General features: G+C 42.6%; 2 protein-coding genes across 4 annotated transcripts in view; one reads left to right on the forward strand and one right to left on the reverse strand.

Annotated features, from left to right (window-relative positions):
- Positions 1-19,427, reverse strand: part of LOC139545044 (succinyl-CoA:3-ketoacid coenzyme A transferase 1, mitochondrial-like) — a 145,476-nt gene extending 126,049 nt beyond the window's left edge. For all 3 annotated transcript variants that reach the window (XM_071352405.1, XM_071352406.1, XM_071352408.1), the window contains exons 1-7: positions 19,230-19,427; positions 16,372-16,480; positions 12,780-12,870; positions 6,666-6,801; positions 6,369-6,518; positions 4,915-5,021; positions 1,782-1,842 (exon numbers count right to left, since the gene is read on the reverse strand). In XM_071352405.1, coding sequence (XP_071208506.1) covers positions 1,782-1,842; positions 4,915-5,021; positions 6,369-6,518; positions 6,666-6,801; positions 12,780-12,870; positions 16,372-16,480; positions 19,230-19,331 — 756 coding nt within the window. In that variant the 5' untranslated portion in view covers positions 19,332-19,427. The remainder of the gene's footprint in view (positions 1-1,781; positions 1,843-4,914; positions 5,022-6,368; positions 6,519-6,665; positions 6,802-12,779; positions 12,871-16,371; positions 16,481-19,229) is intronic.
- Positions 19,428-21,587: 2,160 nt separating this feature from the next.
- Positions 21,588-25,896, forward strand: LOC139545046 (RAB7A-interacting MON1-CCZ1 complex subunit 1-like). Its single transcript, XM_071352409.1, has 6 exons — positions 21,588-21,742; positions 22,702-22,811; positions 24,233-24,379; positions 24,735-24,866; positions 24,980-25,094; positions 25,257-25,896. The coding sequence occupies exons 1-6, from the start codon at positions 21,649-21,651 to the stop codon at positions 25,490-25,492; spliced, it is 834 nt and encodes a 277-aa protein (XP_071208510.1). The 5' UTR covers positions 21,588-21,648; the 3' UTR covers positions 25,493-25,896.
- Positions 25,897-25,934: the final 38 nt, after the last annotated feature.

The following is a 25,934-nucleotide window of genomic DNA, read 5'->3' on the forward strand; positions in this document are numbered from 1 at the left end:
GTGGGTTATATCTCCACAGAACAGAGGGTGGGGGGGTGGGGGTTTATATCTCCACAGAACAGAGGGTGGGGGGGTGGGGGTTTATATCTCCACAGAGCAGAGGGTGGGGGGGGGTGGGGGTTTATATCTCCACAGAGCAGAGGGTGGGGGGGTGGTGGTTTATATCTCCACAGAGCAGAGGGTGGGTGGGTGGTGGTTTATATCTCCACAGAGCAGAGGGTGGGGGGTAGTGGTTTATATCTCCACAGAACAGAGGGTGGGGGGGTAGTGGTTTATATCTCCACAGAACAGAGGGTGGGGGGGTGGTGGTTTATATCTCCACAGAGCAGAGGGTGGGGGGGTAGTGGTTTATATCTCCACAGAGCAGAGGGTGGGGGGTAGTGGTTTATATCTCCACAGAACAGAGGGTGGGGGGGGTGGTGGTTTATATCTCCACAGAGCAGAGGGTGGGGGGGTGGTGGTTTATATCTCCACAGAACAGAGGGTGGGGGGTAGTGGTTTATATCTCCACAGAACAGAGGGTGGGGGGGTGGGGGTTTATATCTCCACAGAACAGAGGGTGGGGGGGGTGGGGGTTTATATCTCCACAGAACAGAGGGTGGGGGGTAGTGGTTTATATATCCACAGAGCAGAGGGTGGGGGGTGGTGGTTTATATCTCCACAGAGCAGAGGGTGGGGGGGGTGGTGGTTTATATCTCCACAGAGCAGAGGGTGGAGGGGTAGTGGTTTATATTTCCACAGAGCAGAGGGTGGGGGGGTAGTGGTTTATATCTCCACAGAGCAGAGGATGGGGGGGGGTTATATCTCTACAGAGCAGAGCATGGGGGGGGGGGGGGGTTATATCTCAAAAGGCTAAAATGCTGAGTCTCTGTGGATTCATGTCAGCCATCGTAAGTTTGGTGATGGGGTGACAGCCAGTTTATAGCCAGTCTGGGGCTGGAGGATGATCAATGGGCTCAGGGCATGCTGCCATAAATGACCCAGAGAGCAGTAATGTCACCACACAAAGCCCCAACCCAGTCTGTATCACACTGATGGAGAGAGAGGCCAGATAACAGAAACAGTACCCAAACGCTTTTTCACAGTGCCCCCCTCCATTAAGGTCTCTCGAGTGGCGCAGCAGTCTAAGGCATTGCATCTCAGTGCAAGAGGCATCACTACAGTCCCTGGTTCGATTCCAGGCTGTAACTGACTTACCTAGTTAAATAAAGGTTCAATTAAAACATTTACAAAATAAATACATCACCTTTTTTCTTTTTACAAAAATTATGTTTTTTTAAATAATTGTCTTGTGACCAGCAATGTTTCTAAGGACAACCCAGTCTTAAGCCACAACCCCAGAAGGACTGGCTGAGAGCCACCATGTGGTAATCACTGGAGTGGACCACATAACATTGTGACCCCCAACAGTGGATATAATACCATCAGAGTGAGCCAACTTGTATCATCTAGACTTTCAAATCAGGCCATCCAAATGAGGCTGTAGTTAGATTACTGGTTTCTCATTGTCTATCACAAATCTTTGTCCCTCTATTCAATTCAGCCGACTTTGTTGACATGGCCAGTTAAATTACTTACATTGTCAAAATACACTTATAACAACAGTAGTGGGACTAACAGCAATAAGACATCAATAATAATAATAATAGTAGCAGTAGTGGAAATGGTATTAATATTATCAGCAACAACAATACCTCTCCCTCTGTGCTGTTAAGACAGCACAGCAGTACCATAGACAAGAGAGGGGAAAGGGGGCTGGAGTGCAGGGACATGGCACATACCTCTACGATGGTGACTTTGGCTGCCTTGCACATGGGCTGATTGAAGTTCCTAGCTGTTTTCCTAGACACACACACAGAGAGACAGAGAGATGACGTTAGCTCACAATAGTGTTGCACAGTATACAAAACTGCTGTACTTTATCAATACTAGAACATGAAAAACTTTTCAGCACTATAATTTTTGATACTTTCGATACTTCTGTCAAATGTGTCACGTCATATAAGGATTTAGAGGAAGGAGTCTGTCTAGTAACTTGTCTGAATCTCCTCAAGGGGGCAGTAATAAACTAGCCAAATTACTAGCGCTTGCAGCTGACACCGCAAGCCACTTTTGAGAAGCAAGCAGAAACATCATACCTCCACACCAGCAACTTGTTGATAAAACTGGCTGTAGAAGCGAACAATGGGAATACTTTGATTACAGAGCAGACGAGGACCAGCCCAACAAAACCAATTAAGCAAAATGTGTTACAAAATAGTGCAGTGCAAACGATGCTTAGTTCCAAAATAACACAAAGAAACTATTTTATGACATTTGCATTGTAACATTGTCATTATTCAACTAAATTTGAAAAAAGAAAATTGTAACAATGACAAACATACACTGAGTGTACAAAACATTAGGAACACCTGCTCTTTCCATGACAGACTGACCAGGTGAATCCAGGTGAAAGATATGATCCCTCATTGATGTCACTTGTTAAATCCACTTCAATCAGTGTAGATGAAGGGGAGAAGACAGGTTAAATAAGGATGTTTAAGCCTTGAGACAATTGAGACCTGGATTGTGTATGTGCGCCATTTAGAGGGTGAATGGGCAACATAAAAAAATGTAAGTGCCTTTGAACGGGGTATAGAAGTAGGTGCAACGCTGCTGGATTTTACACACTCAACAGTATCCCGTGTGTATCAAGAATGGTCCACCACTCAAAGAACCTCCAGCCAACTTCACACAACTGTGGGAAACATAGAATGCTTTTGCATCCCTGTGGAATGCTTGACACCTTGGAGAGTCCATGCCCTGTCGCATTGAGGCTGTTCTGAGGGGAAAAGTGAGGGTGCAGCTCAATATAAGGAAGGTGTTCCTAATGTTTTGTACACTCAGTGTAGAAGCTTCAGACAGGCGCTTCAAAGTGTTTGTGTCGTTTTGGAACTAAACTATTCATGTAATACATTAAAATGATTTAGCTGTAATGAATCCTAGGTCTAACGAATGCCATTTGACCCAATATTATGACCATAGATGAGCAAATTAACCCCGATATGTATCAAATAACATTTTAAAAACTGTTTTGTCTGCTCAGTCTCTGATATGGTTTTGCATAAGGAACATTTGAGGTATTCTTCTACTATTTAATATGGTGTTTTATTTTTACATTAAATTGAATATAGAATATAATATATTTTATTTGTTCTACCAGTTAACAACATTATGTTTAAAAAAATAAAGCTCAATGGTTATTCTGTGACTTTAGCTAATACGCATTTTTTTGTTGCTGTGGTATCGATTTCAGTATCGACTATCGTTTTGGTACTGAGTATCGTTTTGGTATCATGATACTAAACCTGGTATCAGTAGAAGTCAAAAATCGGGTATCGTCCAAACACTCGCTCACAATTGATGGATTCTGGGTTCTGACTTCTAAAACGTGAAATAATTATCAGGTATCCTACTGAAATATTGAGTGCGATGGTTTAGAGGGTAGGAGGAAGGTATTTGGTGGGTGCAATTAAGCTTGGAATGTACTGCGTGAAGGGAAAACGATCACGTGGCAGGCATTGATAAGGGGAGAGAGCCGTGGATTAGTGATGAATGGGGTCGAGGTCAGGTCGGTCACGTTAAGGGAGAAGGAACAGTTAATTGCTCGCGTCACTTCATTTCCTGCCTAGCAACAGAGAAGTAGTGGATGGAGAGAAGGAGGAGATTCCACCCCAAATTGGGGTACATATACCACCACTATTGGAAATGTGTTTTGGTCGGTTCAGCTGTTCAACCCTCTAGGATGAATAAACTTGGTTTGAGCTCTCGTAGTGTCCGTCGAGTTCTTTTTCTGATAATTAGAATCTAACACAATCATTCATCTCAAATAAAATTGCATTTGTCACATGCGTCGAATACAACAGGTGTAAACCTTACAGTGAAATGCTTACTTACAAGCAACAGGCAACAAGGGAGCAATACAACAGGTGTAAACCTTACAGTGAAATGCTTACTTACAAGCAACAGGCAACAAGGGAGCAATACAACAGGTGTAAACCTTACAGTGAAATGCTTACTTACAAGCAACAGGCAACAAGGGAGCAATACAACAGCGACAGCATTAACATAGAGCAATCATGCAATGTTCTCTTTTTCAAATAAGCAACCATTGTTTCAACACTGACAGTCTTTGCCTGTGAAGTCAAAGGGGATTGTTAGTTGGAAAGCAAATACTGCCCCCCTGTGGTGACAAATTGAATTGCATTTACTAGGACATTTTCAGTGTACAGGAGTGTAATCATTCAAAGGTTTGAATGCAAGGTTGTAAACAAAACAACAACAACAAAAAAAAAACAATATGGGTCCGTTTTGATATGTGGACAGAGTGAATGTTCTTCTAACATCCTGAAAGACAAGCGAACTCAGAAGAAAAGCCATTTCAGTCAGACCTAATTCTGATTTGTTTTTTAATTTCTGGAGAATGTTCAATCTCTTTAAGCTGTCTATTGTCAATATCTTAATTCAGTCACTGAGCTTAAAGGCTTGTATCTCCTACCATCAATTAATATGGCACTGAGCCAAGCGACCTGCAGCCCCTGACTGCTACTTATTGTGGTAGCATCAAAGTGATGAGGAAGGGTTAAACCTGACCTGGCGAAAGCAGTGGTCTAAATCACAGTGGCTTGTGGGTAACTGTGTGTTAAATGTTTATTCCCGTAATACTATTATCATGGCTGTTAAGCCATAATGTGGCACCCTGTCTCTTCAGCAGCATTACAGTGTTAGTGACAGCAGATTTTCTAAGGGGTACATAAGCTCCTACGGTCATAATAAATGGCACCCTATGCTTTGTGCAGGGATTCAAGGATATCAGGTCATTTTTGGACCCAAAACGAATGATTGACAGACACAGGTGAATGTAATGGTAGCTACCTGAAGACGATGTTCCCGGCCTTGTCAGCCTTCCAGGCCTTGACCAGAGCGAAGTCTCCAGTGATGGCCTTCTCCATGATGTAATACCTGCCATTAAACTCCCGCACCTGCCGAACAATGACATAGCAAGCCATTCAAGAGACAGGACCAGAAGACAGCTGGAGATGACAGCATGTTGGGTGTGGTTATAAAGCTAACGGTGTGCCATTTCAGTATGTGTTAATAACAGCAGTCAGAGATGGAGATGTGTCTTTGTGTCACACGGTGGTGAATGTCAAGAATCCCAGAGAAGTGTTAAAAATAGCCCACATTAACATATGTAGCTTAAGAAACAAGGTTCATTAAATCAATAGTTTTTTTTGACCAGATACAATGCTATTTTACAGTAAACAAATTGACAACCGACTTTCAGCACGCTTATACGGAAGGACATTCAACAAGCACTGAAGGTACACAAATGACTGATGATTGCCTGAGAGAAATTGATGATAAAAAGATTGTGGGCTGTTTGGTTAGACGAAAAAACGTATGTGTTATGGATTTACAACCGCTGCTATATTGTGGATAAAGAGTTACCTGTCTAACAGAACACAGATCGCTTTCTTTAATGGACGCATCTCCAACATAATCCAGGTAGAATCAGGAATTCCCCAGGACAGCTGTCTAGGCCCAAAACTTTTTCAATCTTTACTAATGGCTTTGAGTAAAGCCAGCATGTCTATGTATTCGAATGACTCAACACTATACAGGTCACTACTACAGCGACTGAAATGACTAACACTTAACAAAGAGCTGAACCTGGACTATTGTTCAGTCGTGTAGTCAGACACCCATGCATACCCCGCAAGACATGCCACCAGAGGTCTCTTCACAGTCCCGAAGTCCAGAACAGACTATGGGAGGCACACAGTACCACATAAATTAATGACTACATAGAACTCTATTCCACATTAAGTAACTCCTGCCAGCAGTAAAATTTGATTGAAAAAACTAATAAAAATACACCTTATGGAACAGCGGGGACTGTGAAGCAACACAAACATAGGCACAGACATGCATACAAACGCACAATAACATACGCACTATACACATGGATTTTATGTTGTGGATATGTGGTAGTAGAGTAGGGGCCTAAGGGCACACACTTAATGTTTAAAAAAATGTATAACTGCCTTAATTTTGCTGGATCCCAGGAAGAGTAGCTGCTGCCTTGGCAGGAACTAAATGGGGATCCATAATAAACCCCAGGAAGAGTAGCTGCTGCCTTGGCAGGAACTAATGGGGATCCATAATAAACCCCAGGAAGAGTAGCTGCTGCCTTGGCAGGAACTAATGGGGATCCATAATAAACCCCAGGAAGAGTATCTGCTGCCTTGGCAGGAACTAAATGGGGATGCCTAATAAATACACATGTGGTGCTAGAAACAACATGGTGGTAGAGGCTGGGGTCTGACCTCCCTCTGTTCGCTGGCGATGGCGATACTTCCGTCTTTGTTGTATTTGATGGGGGAGCCGCCCTCCTGGATGAGGGTACCGTAGCCTGTAGCCGTGAAGAAGGCAGGAACACCCGCACCCCCTGCTCTGATCCTCTCTGCTAGGGTACCCTGGAGGACAGAGGTCATCAATGGCATCATTACTCAAAATCACAGAACCTGGACATTCAAAACCTCCACCACTAATGCATCTCGCTCCCAATAAGTAGAATGGGAAAACTAGTAAAGCAATGAAGTGTGTGTTCGCGTGCATGTTACCTGTGGCGTTAGCTCCACCTCCAGCTCCCCAGACAGGTACTGCCTCTCAAACTCCACGTTCTCTCCCACATAGGAGGAGATCATCCTCTTGATCTGTTTGGTCTGTAGGAGCAGACCAAGCCCAAAGTTATCCACCCTGCAGGGAGACAAGACAAGTTACAACACACAGGTTACTAAGCACTCACACACACACAGTATTGCAACACATTTTTAAAAAAAATAAAGGTTTGTTGTGTTATTCATGGTCTAGCTACTGTGGTGTTGTTTCCGGCTCAGTGAATAAGCTACTGTGGTGGTGTTGTTTCCGGCTCAGTGAATAAGCTACTGTGGTGGTGTTGTTTCCGGCTCAGTGAATAAGCTACTGTGGCGTTGTTGTTTGCAGCTCAGTGAATAAGCTACTGTGGCGGTGTTGTTTCCGGCTCAGTGAATAAGCTACTGTGGCGGTGTTGTTTCCGGCTCAGTGAATAAGCTACTGTGGCGGTGTTGTTTCCGGCTCAGTGAATAAGCTACTGTGGCGGTGTTGTTTCCGGCTCAGTGAATAAGCTACTGTGGCGGTGTTGTTTCCGGCTCAGTGAATAAGCTACTGTGGCGGTGTTGTTTCCGGCTCAGTGAATAAGCTACTGTGGCGGTGTTGTTTCCGGCTCAGTGAATAAGCTACTGTGGCGGTGTTGTTTCCGGCTCAGTGAATAAGCTACTGTGGCGGTGTTGTTTCCGGCTCAGTGAATAAGCTACTGTGGCGGTGTTGTTTCCGGCTCAGTGAATAAGCTACTGTGGCGGTGTTGTTTCCGGCTCAGTGAATAAGCTACTGTGGCGGTGTTGTTTCCGGCTCAGTGAATAAGCTACTGTGGCGGTGTTGTTTCCGGCTCAGTGAATAAGCTACTGTGGCGGTGTTGTTTCCGGCTCAGTGAATAAGCTACTGTGGCGGTGTTGTTTCCGGCTCAGTGAATAAGCTACTGTGGCGGTGTTGTTTCCGGCTCAGTGAATAAGCTACTGTGGCGGTGTTGTTTCCGGCTCAGTGAATAAGCTACTGTGGCGGTGTTGTTTCCGGCTCAGTGAATAAGCTACTGTGGCGGTGTTGTTTCCGGCTCAGTGAATAAGCTACTGTGGCGGTGTTGTTTCCGGCTCAGTGAATAAGCTACTGTGGCGGTGTTGTTTCCGGCTCAGTGAATAAGCTACTGTGGCGGTGTTGTTTCCGGCTCAGTGAATAAGCTACTGTGGCGGTGTTGTTTCCGGCTCAGTGAATAAGCTACTGTGGCGGTGTTGTTTCCGGCTCAGTGAATAAGCTACTGTGGCGGTGTTGTTTCCGGCTCAGTGAATAAGCTACTGTGGCGGTGTTGTTTCCGGCTCAGTGAATAAGCTACTGTGGCGGTGTTGTTTCCGGCTCAGTGAATAAGCTACTGTGGCGGTGTTGTTTCCGGCTCAGTGAATAAGCTACTGTGGCGGTGTTGTTTCCGGCTCAGTGAATAAGCTACTGTGGCGGTGTTGTTTCCGGCTCAGTGAATAAGCTACTGTGGCGGTGTTGTTTCCGGCTCAGTGAATAAGCTACTGTGGCGGTGTTGTTTCCGGGTCAGTGAATAAGCTACTGTGGTGGTGTTGTTTCCGGCTCAGTGAATAAGCTACTGTGGTGGTGTTGTTTCCGGCTCAGTGAATAAGCTACTGTGTCGGTGTTGTTTCCGGCTCAGTGAATAAGCTACTCTGGTGGTGTTGTTTCCGGCTCAGTGAATAAGCTACTGTGAATGTTAACCAAGTGCAACGATCTAGTAAAACAGCCTGAAATTAGATTTCAGTTATGAATCTGTCTGCAAAGTGAAACAGCAGAGCAATGGAGAGGGAATGAATACAATGAAGCTACTGTACGCATTCCCTCTCTCCCTCCCACTGTAGAGTTGATTCCCTTCTCATCTTTCTTCAACTCTCTCCTTATTCCTCTTTTTATCCCTTCCTTTACTCCATTATGTCTTGTACGGGGCTCACATTACTCCAAAATGGTTACTTAAAGCCACAGGAAGAGGAGGAGCACAAGACCTCTTCCTGACAGGCAGCCAAGCCACAACCATACACAGATAGAGACACACAGAAACAGCTTGACTTCTGCAGGCAAGGCACAACAAGGTCACTTGAGTTCATACTAGGATTGCTTCTTCCATTCTAAGATATAACGAAACATGACTCATCATAAGTGGTTTGGTTGTTGGACTACTTCAGATAGTTACATCTTCCCCACTTCAATGGTCTTTGGGAGTTGAAAGACTGGCGTGAGCTACTGCTGTGAAGAGAGCAGTCACAATGGTTAACAAGGCTGCCTCAAGAGGGTATAGAAACCACCCAATTGTCAAGACGAAGAAAGGCTGGGGCTGCCACAATAGCCTCAGTGTCAGTCATTAACTAATGGAAGTGATCTGGGGTAAATAAAACAATGATGTTTAACTCCAGGTAGCAATGTGTCACCTGCCTTTCTTGGGCCGGAGTGGTGAAACTATAGCTGGTCTAATCTCGTTTCTCTACCCATATAAGCAGTTCACTAAAGACAATTAACAAGTGCAAGACCGAAGTGCATATATTGGCTTCATGAAACTCAGACTACACTAAATACTTCATTTAGGGATAATTAATATATATTCGTAATGAATGTGAAACCTTGTGCAAAATCATAGTCTACTAATCACATCTCTTTATTCTTACAATCAAATCTAGTAGGATAAAATAGTCTGTGTGAGTTAAAGAAAGATCTCCCAGTCACGCTGCTAATGTTGGGGAAGGTTTGGGACTGGAAAGAACAGGCTTTGTCCTTCACACAGCTTCTAGGTCAGCTTACTCGCACCATCTAGGCCAAGAATGCTCAGAACACCAACAACACAGTTATCAAGTCCTGTGATACACACACACACACACACATCCAATCAGCTTCACTAGGAGATATTGGACAATCATGTCCACTTTAGTTCAGCTAACATAGACAAGTCAGCAGTATACTGCATGTCATTGAGAGAGAGAGAGACAGACAGAGAGAGAGAGAGAGAGACAGAGACAGACAGAGACAGAGAGAGACAGAGAGAGACAGAGAGAGACAGAGAGAGACAGAGAGAGAGACAGAGAGAGACAGAGAGAGACAGAGAGAGACAGAGAGAGACAGAGAGAGACAGAGAGAGAGAGCTTTCTGCTCTTATCTTATTATAATTTCCATATCAAACTGTGCAGAACAGATGTACTCCTGTTTCTGAAACAGGGGGGATTGAATGTGCAGCCCACAGCACACACTTCCAAATGAATCATTATCTATAAATGTGGAGGAGCAATTTTCAAGAATAATTTATATTGGAGAAATGATAACCCCCACGCACAATGGTCTATGCAATCTTACATTTTCTGTACCTCCAATACAAGTCTGTTGACTGAGAGCTCAACAAACTAAACACCGTTTTTAAGAACTTGGTGTGCAGATGTTTAGACTACTGTGTTTCATGCGGTACTGAGTATTTCACAGTATTCCGCAAGCAGTTCACAAGCAGTTCAAACCCCTCTAGCTGAAGAAATTAGGTCAAAATGGACAGTGTTTTCAATCAAGGGCAGATGCTTCTAACTGCTCCTTCTTCAACACCTGGGCTGAACTCAAACCTTTCCTACAAAATAAAACCCACTGTTTGAACAGTGCTGGCATGAATGTTTAGTGCTTACAACATCTTATGTCATTAAGAGTGTGATGTGTCTGTTGTACAGTAACTCCATCAGAAGGTTATGGAATTAGAGTAAAACAAAGTTCCCTCCAGTGGGTAAAGTGTCCTCCTATGAAAGCTTAGTGGGTCGCCCTAGTGCACCCGTGAGGTTCCCGTCTCATATAACACCTTACATAAAGGACCCACTGTATCTGAGAGGGAGAGAAGGAGAGGGAGGGAGAAGGAGGGAGACACAGAGAGAAACAGAAAAACAGAGAGAGCAAGAGAAACAGAGAGAGACTCCACAGAGTTCAGAGAAAAGAAAAGCAGCAGTTCTCATGGTTCTATCATTTCTCTTGCTTCTCCTAAAGTTTCAGTGTTGAGATAACTCTGGAAAATGTCATTATCTTTTCTATTATGTCTATAGCCTAAAAACCATTCCCTCTCAGATTCTGGACAATTGTCTGACTAGTAGAAATGTCAAATGGCTAATCTGGGTCGAGTATAAGCATGTACACTGACCGTAATAAATCAAAAGGATTTTAACTCTAAAATGACTGGTTCTTCAGGTTTCTGTCAAAGAGATTAGGCATAGATGGATAGATGCAAAGAAAGAGCTGCAGGGGAACGGTCAGTGGATGCCTGCACTCTAAAATTAAACCTGACAGCTAGGAAATTATACCAAATACAAGCCAATGAAATCAGAGAACGGCCTCAAACAAACCAAATGAAATCACTTTACGGCCAAAGGATACACTGGGAGTTCACTTTCTTTTCATTTTCAATATTGTTTCTTGGACATTCACCTTCTTTTTGTTGCTATATTATTTTATCCAGCTCCTGTGGCATGTCTGAGATGTGCTAAATTAATATCTTTATAAACTAACACACTGAATACCGCTATTATTAGATTCACTGTCCCACAACTGTACATTACAGGTTGCCAATCCAAGGGTTAACAAGATTCACTGGACAAATACCTGAAACATTGACATTAGGCCTACATGTGCAGTTTTAATTCGTAGGGCTAACATGAATTATGTACTGTAACAGGTTGCTTTCTGAAGACAGACACTTTGTTACAGTCTGTGCACCATCCTTAGAGCGTTGGTCCTACAGCTTAGCACACGTCTAGCAGGATTAGTTCATCCTCACTGATAGCTTGGGGTGAACTAGCCAACCAGTCAGCACAGTGGTCAGTCTCTCCCGCTGGTCACTGGTGCAGTTCCTGTAACCCTATGAGTCCAGCTATCGATGATGACATTGGAAACACACATCTCTTCCTCCTCTTTTTTAATACAACACATTGAAACACACAATTTTCACATACTGTATGTTGACGTTGGGGTGGTGCAAGAGATAATGAATATGAAGTTAACATACGGAATAATTTTAAGATGCTATTTTAGCTATTTTATTTTAAGACACCTTAAGGTATAAAAAAAATATTACAAAATGATTTGATGAAACATTGAATTTGGCTTTACTGCTATTAGCACATAGAAACGTATTGAATAACACATTCACTAAATGGAACAAAAGATGGTCAAAAGAACTTTGTAAAAGGAGGTTTGTTGTGAAGTGTCTGTCCTATATCTGAGAGAAAGATCAGGACACCTTGTTATACACCTTTTTACACCTATATTTTAAGCACTAAACTCCTTTCATACATACTTCCATTATTATTATTTTTTACTTGTACAGGGGTATGTTCAGAAAAGTCTTGTGTGGCTTGTGTTCGTCCTAGAGCAACATGTACATGTTTGAGAGAGACTCACCTTTCCATAGAAGGGTCATATCAGTGTGTAGCCCAAACTGTTCAGACGCTACAGACAGAAGTTGGCAGATCTGCAGTACCGACCTCAGACGAGTCCCGTGACGCTTTTGGAAGTCGTAGAACAAAACGGAGAATAATATTTTGTAGGCCAAACCGATCAGACGCTACAAACGTTTCGTGAGAAGACCAATTTGCGGGACTAGTCTCATGGTCTGACGAACACCACTGTGGCTCTGCCAGCTTTCACGGCAGATGCAGAGGGTTGAGACCCATCCAATGCCACGGACATCAACTCTAGGGAGTTAACCATTAGGGGGGTAAAGCATAAAACGACTTTAGATCAGCAGGGCATCCCCCATGATCCCACGCAGGGCATCCCCCATGATCCCACGCAGGGCATCCCCCATGATCCCACGCAGGGTATCCCCCATGATCCCACGCAGGGTATCTTCTTTACGAAAAACAGTTTAAAATGTTTGATACTATCATGGTTGGAGGCCTGTAATTTAAAACTGATTCTAACTAGCATTAGGAAACACAGGCATTTTTTTAACAGCAGTAAACAAGGGTCGAGATGAAAAATCAAACCATGGTTTTGGGTTACACACAGGCACCTGCATGTGTGTGTGCAAACATACGCACACAGACACACAGAGACACACACACACACACACGCGCACTTACCCAGCATTGTTGCTGACGGCTGTAAGGCTCTTCACGCCAGTCTTTAATAAACTGTTGATAAGGTTCTCTGGAATGCCACACAAACCAAACCCTGGAGAGAGAAACATCAATGTTCACAGTCATTTATATTAATGACTTATTTTCCTTGGAAGACAGAGTGACCCTGTGTAGTTAGGCCTTCCTTACACACAGTGGAAACAAACACAAGCCCAATTCTATTATTATGACCTATGGAATCTGTCGTAGCAGCCCAGTGTGTCTCTGTATGTGTGTGTGTGTTGGGGGCAATGACGCAGAATGATTCAGACAGAGCAGCTAAAATTGAGAGCATGGTCCATTATCTATGAACAGCAAACAAGGCAATGTGTGAATGAACATTTCTCCTGTTGAGAAACAGTTTTTACAGAAAAACTAGACTTGGATCATATAACACAAGTGGCTCCCTAGCCTACCTGTAGGAGATACACTACATGACCAAAGGTATGTGGACACCTGCTCGTCGAAAATCTCATTCCAAAATCATGGGTATTAATATGGAGTTGTTCCCCCCTTTGCTGCTGTAACAGCCTTCACTCTTCTGGTAAGGCTTTCCATTACATGTTAGAACATTGCTGAGGGGACTTGCTTCCATTCAGCCACAAGAGCATTAGTGAGGTCGGGCACTGATGTTGGGCCATTAGGCCTGGCTCACTGTCGGTGTTCCAAATGAATCCCAAAGGTGTTCGATGGGGTTGAGGTCAGGGCTCTGTGCAGGCCAGTCAAGTTCTTCTAAACCGATCTCGACAAACCCTTTCTGTATGGACCTCGCTTTGTGCACGGGGCCATTGTTATGCTGAAACAGGAAAGGGCCTTCCCCAAACTGTTGCCGCAAAGTTGGAAGCACATAATCGTCTAGAATGTAATTTTATGCTGTAGAACTAAGAAGCCTAGCCCGAACCATGAAAAACAGCCCCAGACCATTATTCCTCCTCCACCAAACTTTACCGTTGGCACTATGCATTGGGGCAGGTAGCGTTCTCCTGGCATCCGCCAAACCCAGACTCGTCATTTGGACTGCCAGATGGTGAAGCGTGATTCATTACTCAAGACAACGCGTGTCCACTGCTCCAGAGTACAAAGGCAGCGAGCTTTACACCACTCCAACCGATGCTTAGCAATGTGCATGTTAATCTTAGGCTTGTGAGCGGCTGCTTGGTCATGGACACCTATTTCATGAAGGTCCCGATGAACAGTTCTTGTGCTGACGTTGCTTTCAGACGCAGTTTGAAACTCAGTAGTGAGTGTTGCAACCGAGAACAGACGATTTTTACGCGCTACTCACTTCAGCACTAGGCTGTCCCGTTCTGTGAGCTTGTGTGGCCTACCACTTTGCGGCTGAGCCGCTGTTGCACTGAGTCGTTTCCACTTCACAATAACAGCACTTAAAGTTGATGGGCAGCTCTAGCAGGGCAGAAATTTGACGAACTGACTTGTTGGAAAGATGGCATCCTATGACGGTGCCACGTTAAAGTCACTGAGCTCTTCAGTAAGGCCATTCTACTACCAATGTTTGTCTATGGAGATTGCATGCCTGTATGCTCGATTGTATACAGCTGTCAGCAACGGGTGTGGTTGAAATAGCCAAATCCACTAATTTGAAGGGATGTCCACATATTTTTGTATATACAGTACCAGTCAAAAGTTTGGACACACCTACTCATTCAAGGGTTTTTCTTTATTTGTACTATTTTCTACATTGTAAAATAATAGTAAAGACATCAAAACTATACATATGGAATCATATGGAATCATGTAATAAGCAAAAAAGTGCTAAATCAAAATATATTTTATGTTTTAGATTCTTCAAAGTAGCCACCCTTTGCATTGATGACAGCTTTGCACACTCTTGGCATTCTCTCTACCAGCTTCATGAGGTAGTCACCAGGAACGCATTTCAATTAACAGGTGTGCCTTGTTAAAAGTTAATTTATGGAATTTCTTAATGCGTTTGAGCCAATCAGTTGTGTTGTGACAAGGTAGGGTTGGGTATACAGAAGATAGCCTTACTTGGTAAAAGACCAAGTCCATATTATGGCAAGAACAGCTCAAATAAGCAAAGAGAAATGACAGTCCATCATTACTTTAAGACACGAAAGTCAGTCAATACGGAAAATTTCAAGAACTTTTGCAGTCGCAAAAACCTTGAAGCGCTATAATGAAACTGGCTCTCATGACCGCCACAGGAAAGGAAGACCCAAAGTTACCTGTTGCAAAGGATAAGTTCATTAGAGTTACCAGGTTCAGAAATTGCAGCCCAAATAAATGCTTCACAGAGTTCAAGTAACAGACACATCTCAACATCAACTGTTCAGAGGATACTGCGTGAATCAGGCCTTCATGGTTGAATTGCTGCAAAGAAACCACTACTAAAGGACACCAAAAAGAAGAAGAGACTTGCTTGGGCCAAGAAACATGAGCAATGGACATTAGACCGTTGGAAATATGTCCGCTGTGCCTTTGTGAGACACTGCATATGTGGTTCCCACTGTGAAGCATGGAGGAGGAGGTGTGATGGTGCTTTGCTGGTGACACTGTCTGTGATTTATTTAGAATTCAAGGCACACTTAACCAGCATGTCTACCACAGCATTCTGCAGCGATACGCCATCCCATCTGGTTTGCGCTTAGTGGGACTATAATTTGTTTTTAAACAGGTCAATGACCCAACACACATCCAGGCTGTGTAAGGGCTATTTGACCAAGAAAGAGATGGTGCTGTATCAGATGACCTGGCCTCCATAATCACCTGACCTCAACTCAATTGAGATGGTTTGGAATGAGTTGGAACGTAGAGTGAAGGAAAAGCAGCCAACAAGCGCTCAGCATATGTGGGAACTCCTTCAAGACTGTTGAAAACACATTCCAGGTGAAGCTGGTCGAGAGAATGCCAAGCGTGTGCAAAGCTGTCATCAAGGCAAAGGGTGGCTACTTTGAAGAACCTAAAATATATTTAGATTTATTTAACACTTCTTTGGTTACTAGATGATTCCATATGTTATTTCATAGTTTTTATGTCTTCACTATTATTCTACAATGAAGAAAATAGTGCAAATAAAGAAAAAAGCTTGAATGAATAGGTGTGTCCAAACTTTTGACTGGTACTGTATATGTGTGTGTTGATTGTGATCAGGTAGGTGTGTCCTAACTTTTGACTGGTACAGTCCTGTATAGTGCACGTATTATAAATAACATAATAGCCCCACTTTGCTCTCTGATAGGAGAGGTGAAATTTCCATCATTTTGCTTACACTCCTATCCAATTCTTATAAATCTTAGCCTAGCGGTTAAGAGCGTTTGTCCAGTAATCGGAAGGTCGCTGGTTCGAATCCCTGAGCCGACTAGGTGAAAAATCTGTTGACGAGCCCTTGGCAAAGACACTTAACCCTAATTGCTTCTGTAAGTCGCTCTGGATAAGAGAATCTGCTAAATGACTAACATGTACATGTAAATGTCCAGGCGTAAACAGTCTTCAGTGACAGCTGCATTTGCAAGGCATCCCAGCAAAAAGCCCTTTCAGGGCCCAGAGTGAAGTCTTCACTGTCTCCTGATCTTACCTCCCACTAGGATGGTGGCTCCACTGGGGATGTCCTTCACAGCGTCTGTGGGGTCTGTGTAGAACTGTGACTTTCTCTGACTGGAGGTGGAGAAGGAGCAGCCACACATCTGGGGAACACAGAAGAACAGTCCCACAGTTAGACAGTGTGAGAAACTCTGGCAGCATTCAATAATACTTTGCCATATTCAGTACTCTTCTCACAGGTAGATTCACCTACTCTCAGAATAAGATGTGTGCTGGGGAGTAGTGACAAACAAAGATCCAGGAAAAAACTGTGGGAAATTCCACTCTGATCTTTCCACGGTAATGGAATGCCAAACAAAAAAACATTGATTTCAAAGTTTAACAAATCATACAACTCAGTGTACAAGCACTACTTATTACAATTTAGACAGAACATTTAACAAAAACACATTTACTTGAAGAACAGTGCAGATGCTAAGTTTGGTAACAGACGGACAGCACAAACAGCACAATCCGATATTCTGTTACAAAACTTTGCATCTGCACTGTTCTTCAAGTAAATGTGTTTTCATTAAATGTTGTGTGGGAATTGTTCAAATTAGTCCTTGTGCATAGAGTTCTATGGTTTGTTTAACTTTGCAATCATTGGATTTTGTTTGGCATACATTTCATTTTATACAGTTTTTTTTAATCTTAGTTTCAGCATCACTCTGTTAACATGGAATTTCCTCAGTGCTAGCATTCCATCACAGATGAGGCTGCCGGGTCAAAATCAGCACTTCACATTAAGGGCAGTGAGATAAAAAACCAACACCAATAGTATAGAATGTATTCAGTTACAGCACAGAAAAGATGGACCAGGCAGGCAAAGCACAACAAACAAAGGGGATATGTACAGTTCACAACAGTTTCTCAGCTAGAGTAAGAGTGGCAAGCAGACAGTCTTGAACTGGTTGGATTTTTGGAACTCTGCCAGGAAACACATTCCTCCAGCTGAGACCTGGAGAGCAGACGGAGACCCTTTAACCTCATCAAGCCTTTAATTTTCTGCCATTAACCCACCATTGGCTCATCCTTTAACTCCTCTGCTGTAACTAATTATATCCACCGTACTGCACTAGCATAGATGTAAGGTTCACTGGGGGAATGAGGCAGTCTGGTGGATCTGAGAATGTCCCTGACAAAACATCACAGTCCATTATAGGCTAGTTCTTCTAAGCTCTGACATTAGTGACGTGAAATCAACCTCTTGTTATAAATAGAATGAATAGGTCTGCAATCCCCCCCTGATGTAGTTAACGCATTAGTCTGTATTAACCTATGACCAGCTTTAGTTTTCACCCATTATCACACCTTTCACTCTATTATGATCCACCAAAATACTGGGGAGGAACTGTATTCTGGGTGGATTTGTGTCCAAATAGAAGATAGTTCATAATAGTTATTTGACATAAGTGGCTTGATTTTGACCTCAGCTCATATAAAAAATGTATTGTCAATAGTGAATCAGCAATTATGACCAATCAAGCCGAGGAAAATGCTCCCAGAAGGAAAAGGAAAACACTTCACAAAATAAGCTTGACCGTTAACCTAGGACCAGCATCTTGTGTTTAGACTGTATAGCCTTGACCTAGACAGAACCTTAACGACCATTAGCTCTGTTTACGGTTATAACCTCCAACAACTTATCTGAGGTCTAACTACAAACTGTACTGTGGCAGCAAAGCCAAACAAAAGCAACTGCATAACATGTGACAAAAGGAGGCCAAAACATAATATAACAGGATTACTGCACACTGAGAGGCCAACTTCTATAGGTGAAGCAATGCACAATAAAATGTATTGAACAACACTAGCATGGCGTCAGACCGTAATTCTCTAAACATTGGGGTGTGTACTGTGTATACCCTCCAATTCACTACTTCTAAAACTGAAATGCAAACACATGATTAAACAATTCCCTTATCAGAAAACTGTATACATTAAATATGCTTTATTTTCTATTTTACCACCTGTAGACTATACTTTACAGAGACTGTTCCGCACTGCATTTTTACATGCCTCTACTTCTGGCTGTCCTTAGTGCGCGTGACACGCAAAGGGTCCGGGGGAACTGGGTTGCAACCTGCAGCGCAATGTCAATGACAAACATTCTTAGGCTTATTTGTGTTGCTATGTTGGTAGGGTGAATTCTTTACAGCTTAAAGGAGCATTACGGAGAAAAAAATATATCGGTAGTCAACATCAATAACCTCCAAATATATTCACTAGATATGGTCCCCAATCGATCGTAATATAGTTGGACCTTGTGTAACGGATGTGAAATGGCTAGCTAGGGGACGTACTAAAGTTATGTTACACTTGTATCACAGAGACTGGGGGGGGGGGGGTGAGTGAGTGTCTTCAATGGGAACTATCTACTGTAAACATAAAACACATGATACTGGCAAAACAAACAAATGGACACATTAAATTGAAATCCAACGTCCCTTGAAATCCAAGGTCATTTTAGTTTTTATGGGTGACAGAGTAGTGCCTACTGCTAGCCACCATATAGGCTACTAAGATACCAGGACGGGAAATAACTCACATGGATCATGGAATGGAAGCATCAGACATCACGAACATTTATGAAAGGGGTCAGTAGTGCTGAGGTATAACATAACGGATCAGTAGCCAAGTATACGCTGATAGTAGCCAACAGTAAATGCAAATAATGAATTGCAATTGAAATTGCATTACAAAGAACAATTTAGGGGTTAAAATAGAACGTGCCATATGACACATTCGCACTAACCTGACGTAGCAGGCTTAAAATAAACACTCGCACACAAAAAAAGCAACGTTTCCCAATGTATCTAACTGGTTGCATGTTTGCATGTCGATACTAACCTTGATCAAGGAATGGGTGAAGTTCAAATTGGATCTGCAGGTGGCAGACAGGTTTTTGAAGAATACATTATCCGCTCGTGATAATACTTTAAGGGCCGCCATGTTTTTGAAGCTAACCAACAGGCTTTTCTAAATGATGAGCAATGTGAGGCAGTTGAGCTTTGGCGTGCATGTGTGATCAACCTTTGCAGGAACTCACAGTCCCAGCTGGTAAAATGACACTAAAGCTAGGAGGGCGGGGCTAGGGGCGGGGCTAGCGGAGAAGGATCAACGCTAGCAAAAGAGGCTCGGCTAGCTCATTATAATTTAACTGTTTCGCGGCTAGAGGCGAGTCCGTAATATAAATACATACATGTCCCCTTTTTTTTATATATATATGCCTCTCTCTTCCTCTCGATATTTACTTGTTAATAGATTTTTTCGGCTGGACCTAGTTGACTAAATTTCACTCCATGGTGAAGGAAGTTTCTGATGAACTCCACCAATGGAGTGGAGCAGAGACCAGGCTTTGTGGAATTGAGCTCCAACTACATAGATTCGCCCAAGATCAATACCTTAAAATTAAAATAAACATCCTCTCACTGTCAACTGCATTTATTTTCAGAAAACTTAACATGTGTAAATATTGGTATTAACATAAGATTAGACAACATACATAAACTGAACAAGTTCCACAGACATGTGACTAACAGAAATTTAATAATGTGTCCCTGAACAAAAGGGGGGTCAAAACCCAAAGTAACAGTCAGTATCTGGTGTTGCCACCAGTACTGCAGTGCATCTCCTCCTCATGGACTGCACCAGAATTGCCAGTACTTGCTGTGAGATGTTACCCCACTCTTCCACCAAGGTACCTGCAATTTCACAGACATTTCTGGGGGGAATGGCCCTAGCCCTCACCCTCCAATCCAACAGGTCCCAGACGTGCGCAATGGGATTGAGATCCGGGCTCGTCGCTGGCCATGGCAGAACACTGACATTCCGGTCTTGCAGGAAATCACGCACAGAACGAGCAGTACGGCTGGTGGCATCGTCATGCTGGAGGGTCTTGTCAGGATGAGCCTGCAGGAAGGGTACCACATGAGGGAGGAGGATGTCTTCCCTGTAATGAGCAGGGACCCTGGGAATCTTTCTTTTTGTGTTATTCAGTCAGTTGAAAGGCCTCTTTAGGTCCTAAGTTTTCAAAACTGTGACCTTAATTGCCTACCGTCTGTAAGCTGTTAGTGTCTTAACGACCGTTCCACAGGTGTATGTTCATTAATTGTTCATGGTTCATTGGGAAACAGTGTTTAAACTCTACAATGAAGATCTGTGAAGTTATTTGGATTTTTACTAATTATCTTTGAAAGACAGGGTGCTGAAAAAGGGACGTTTCTTTTTTTGCTGAGTTTATATGAAACGCTAACCTTGTACCTATGTTTCTTCTCTGTCGTTGCGTGCCTTTATTTGCTGAAATCCAATCAAATACAGTTTGTTTCCTTGTTGAGATTCAATTGGCACACGCTAAACAGTCGACGGGTGTATTTGATTAAGGTTTATTGAAAAAGTATGGATTTGCAATTGACAAGAGGGCACAAATAAATTGATATATTTGGAGCGAACATGTATTGGATCACTAACCAGGTTTCCATCAAACCTTTTTATGCGATTAAAGTACATTTCGGTGAACTTTCCAAATATCGTCAAAATAAAAATTGATGCTAGAAAATGAGGTGAATACGACATTATGCACAAATATTTATATAATAACCATCATATCGAAGTAAATTTGGAGACACACGATGATAGTCCTCGCATTACGATTTGGGTAACCATACAGTTTATTAGGCAACAGATTACATGAATTATGATGAACGTGTGTTTGCAGACAGCCATAATATTATAGAAGAATAAATTATGATGAACTTCACATGGTGGTGAAAGTGCATGGTGATGAGTTTGATGCTGCTTTCAAATAAATATCGATGGTTTTATTCTGGTGGCATGATGATCGATGTTTGACGAATACAAATATTCTCGCTCTTATCCATAATAATCTCATAATGTAGAGTAGCCTACCCACACAGCCTAGCCGCACTGTAGGCTATCTGCAAACTTGGCTAGAGCACATGTAGGCACCTTTGCTATTTACCGCAACAGTGCGTGTACCAAAACTATAGGTAGAGTCGAAAATGCAATGGAAACGCATCTAATTTTAGATTTTTATTCAGTTCATGAAAACGTAATTGAAAAAGTACTTTTCGTGTTTATACGTCACAACGCACAAATCGGTTTGATGGAAACACCACTTCTGGGAAAACGCTCATATTTTCTTAATGCAGATTTTATAATAGTGGCATAAAACCTGTCCCAGATAATAAAATAAACACGTTCACCATGTGAATGGATAATCATAGCGTCACGTGACAGTGTTTTAGTCATGGCGGACGACTGCAGAAGACAGGCGTTCGAACTGGAGAGAAGGATTTTTGAGTTGGACAATAAGTGCGCCAGCCTCAGAACCGAGAAACAAGGTAGGTGTACACTGTTAAAACAATCATTTGTAATGAAAGGTAGCTGATGTCACGTCGATGCACCTTCAGTTTGATCAGTTGAAAGTTCTTCTCATCTGGCTTAGTTAGTTAGCTACGTTAGCTAACGTTACCATATCACCAGAAATACTTTATGATAACACACAGACCAAATTAGATAAACTAGCTAGTCAAAGTTGAAACAAAAACAGTAAACAATATGACTCATCGCATACATTCGCTAGCTAGCTAGCTATGTTTGCTGGATAACGTAGTTGACGTTAATGTTATTAGCCACGTTAGCTAGTTAGCAAGCTAACATGGTACCTAACTAGTTAGCTAATTGTTTTACATTTTGTTTGTTTACTTCACTTCCTTTGGCAATGTAAACATGTTAACCATGCCAATAAAACCGATTTGAATTAAACTGAATTCGTTATGTGGAACTGTAACGTTAGCTAGGTAACGTTAGCGATAGCTGGCTAACTGGTGTTAATGTGTCGACAAAGATGCTGAGCTAGGGTATTGATCCATTACTTTTCAAACATTCAATGCATAATGTTATTGCAGATTGCTTGACCAATGTATCTAGGCTATTCTGGGTTCTTGGATTTATTAGCTAGGTATCTAAATGTATTCCACTTTGTGTACGTTCTTGGCTTACTGGCCAACTATTTTCCAATGAACTTGATTTTGTCAACTCTAGTCTAGACTGTCATAATACTGTGTACAAAGGTGGACATAGTCAATAAAGAAGATAATCTAGCTAACTCAAAGGGCAGCTCCATACATTTTGCGCCATTATCATGGCACTGTAAAATACATTGTCACCAAGTCATAGAAATTATCAGTGTGTAAACTAACACGTTAAATGATACATTAAACTCTGTAAGCATGAGATGAAATGTTTGGACATAAAGTTAGACCTGTAATACATATTAAACAACTTTATTTTCTCCTAGATGATGACTATTTACAGAATGCTTCTTCAATACTAGACAAGTTGAAAAGCTTTTACAGACAAGGGGGGGAGAGTAACAGTCTGCCTAAACTGCTTCAGGATTACACTCAGGTATTGCAGTTCATTGCATGTTAATGTTCTAGCTAGATTCTAGACAAAATGTTTTAGGCTAGGTGTGAATTCAAATTTGTTACCATACCATCCAAGTTCCCTTCATCTCTGATAATCCTGTTCAGGTAGGTAGGTAGGCAGGCAGGCAAGTGGCCTCCTGAATGTAAACGGTAGACTTCATGTGTTCAGGCCTTGTTAGTTGCAAATAGGTAGCCTCGTAGAACCAAACAGATTGTTGTTTTGGTGATATATGGCAGGCCCAGGCTGGTTCACGAGGCAAGGAAAATGTCCTTTTGTGTTCTAGTAGTTATTCCACCTGCTGTTTGAAATAGGATAACAGTATTCTATTTTGTTAAGTCGTTCATGTCATCCAATGATGTGAGCCTGAAGGCGTGAGAGAGCCGACACACTTATTGTCCTTCCTTGACGCGGGAACTTTCAACTGACCACTATCCTCTTTGTGACAGGCTCAGTTCACAAATGAAATGCACCCTTCCTCAGGTCCTTGATGTAGCCCAGTCACTGCTCTGTTCGTGAATGGAATGTTTTTTCATCCTTTCACCTGTCAGAGCATAGAAAATCGGTGACTACTTTCAAATGAAGAAATGACACAATGATGCACTTTAAAAAGAAGTGGGATTAGTCCACAAATGTGGAAATCTAGAAGAGTTCAAAAGATTAGAATTCCAACTTCAAAGTGCAGTGCTGATGATGAACCCAGTGACTTGTTGACACATCTCCTGTTGATGACATTGACAACTCCCAACCCACGGTCTGTCTGAGTTCTCCGCATCATCCCCACCCACCATAGCAGAGTTGTAGACAGCCTGTTGGAGAGACAGAGACATTTGTCTTATTGAAGGTTGTTGGCCCACAGCTTGTGGAAGAAGTCTGCAATTCACCTGCATTAGAGTTGAAGGCCGGCCGACCATGTTACTCTTGTCATAAATGTTAGCGAAAGAGCATGGCTGAATAGATTAATTGCAAAACTATTACTGTTTAATCATATTTGTGTTAATTGTAGCCGTTTCTTTTTTTTTTATCTCCATATCAATTAATTTCTCTGTAACATTAAAGTACCTTACTGTGAATGTTTTTTTATTTTTACTAAAATGATAAAAAATAAACATAGCTTCTTAGCCAAGAGTAATTTCTCAAGCAATAATTGTTCTAAGACTGTCTGAGTGGTAAGGGGAAAACTAGCTGTTGGCAGAGAGGTTTGGAACTCTTTTTTTTTTGTTGGTCTATTAACTAATTTACTGCATGGGATGTCACCAGAGTTCTTACACTTAAAGGGAATTATCATTTTCACAGTATTATTCCAACCTCATAGTGTGGAAATGTATTTAAGACACAGGAAATCACCTTTGACTGCACTGGGCCTTTTAAAAGTAAAGAATGACACTAGTGTGTGTGTGTAGGTGATCCTGGACATCACGTTCTATGAGGAAAACAAGCTGGTGGACCAGGAGTTCCCGGAGGACTGCTCACCCTTTAAGATCCAACAGCTGCTGCAGGACCTCACAGAGCCAGAGGTGCTGGCGGGTAGACTGGTCCCGGCCCAAGAGGTGTGTGTGCCTTTGTGCAAAAGATATTCAGCCTGCTCTTAAAGGGCAATGCATGTGCATAGGACATTATACCCTATGCATTGAGTATTTTGTTCACTACAAGAAAATAACAGCAGATTTACACACCACACACACACCAGTGGAGGCTGCTGAGGGGAGGCCGGCTCATAATGGCTGGAACGGAGTGGATGGAATGGTATCAAACACATGGAAACCATGTGTATGATGTATTTGATACCATTCCACTTATTTAGCTCTAACCATTACCACGAGCCCGTCCTCCCCAATTAAGGTGCCACCATCCTCCGGTGACACACACACACACACTGTTTAGTGACACCTGTCCCTGTTCTAGGTGCAGTCAGTGCTGGGGCTAGAGGTGTTAGAGTGCCTCTACTGGAGACGTGGAGCACTGCTTTACATGTACTGCCACACACTCCACCAACGCAAGCAGTGGATCAAGAAGAACAAAGCCACTTTCCTCAAGGTGTGGCCATTTAACTTTACATAGAAGTCCTAACTTGAATTGCAGTGCAACTGCTACTATTAGAGTTGGATTCCTTACGCCTGTTCATGCTGTGTTGTTGTCTCTTGGTTCAGTGTCTTCAGGAGGGCGTACGTTACCTGATGAGGATGTTGCAGGTGAGGAACTCCGTGAAGCTCAACGATGGGGTGGTGTTTCACGACTCTGCTACCGCCAACTTCCTGGCTGAAGGTAAACATCATAGAACCGCTATATGTTATACATGTGTTGTGGCATGTTTATTTGGTCAATGTTACATGTTTGTTTTGACATTATCAAGACAAACTTTCTTAATTTCTCATAAAGGGATGAAAAAACCTGGTTATTTATCTGTTTTTATTTATTTTCCAATAGGCATCTTCTCAGACACCCACCTGCTGACGATGATGTACATAGGGGAGATGTGTTTCTGGGCAGTGAAGTACGAGGACTGCAGCGTGGATTCCATGGAACGCAAAGAGGACCGGCTTCACTTCCGGGACATTGGGACGCAGATCCTGCACAAATACGTGCTTGTCTGTGACGGCCCTCTTCAGGGCCAGGGCTGGAACACAGAGAATGCCAAGGAAATCCTAAGTATCTTACAGTGAACCAGGGAGGGCTATGGGTACAAGTTTCCCTTAGGTACTGATCTAGGATCAGGTTATCAAACCCCAAATTGTAATGCTAAGCATTAAGGGAGGAGGAATCTGATGGATCAGTTTCTAGGGTCAACTTCTTTTCGTTCTGAAAGGCTCCGGCTGACTGAGGGGGTGAAGTTTGGGGCAAGGGTAGGTGAAGACTGAGGGGGTGAAGTTTGGGGCAAGGGTAGGTGAAGAATGAAGGGCTAGGGTAGGGAGAGGTGTTAATGAAATGTGAGTCTCCCCATCTCCTGCAAGAAGCACTTCCAGATTTCAGACTGTTGGTTGGGCATGTGTTTTGCTCTGAGAATGTGGTAGAATAATAATTATATTAAAATAAGATTATTAACAAAATAAATTGTTAAAAAATTAAAGTATTGTTTGAAGATTAATCATAATCTCGCTTGTAATG

This window comes from Salvelinus alpinus, chromosome 19 (genome assembly GCF_045679555.1).
Source record: "Salvelinus alpinus chromosome 19, SLU_Salpinus.1, whole genome shotgun sequence".
Taxonomy (NCBI): domain Eukaryota; kingdom Metazoa; phylum Chordata; class Actinopteri; order Salmoniformes; family Salmonidae; genus Salvelinus; species Salvelinus alpinus.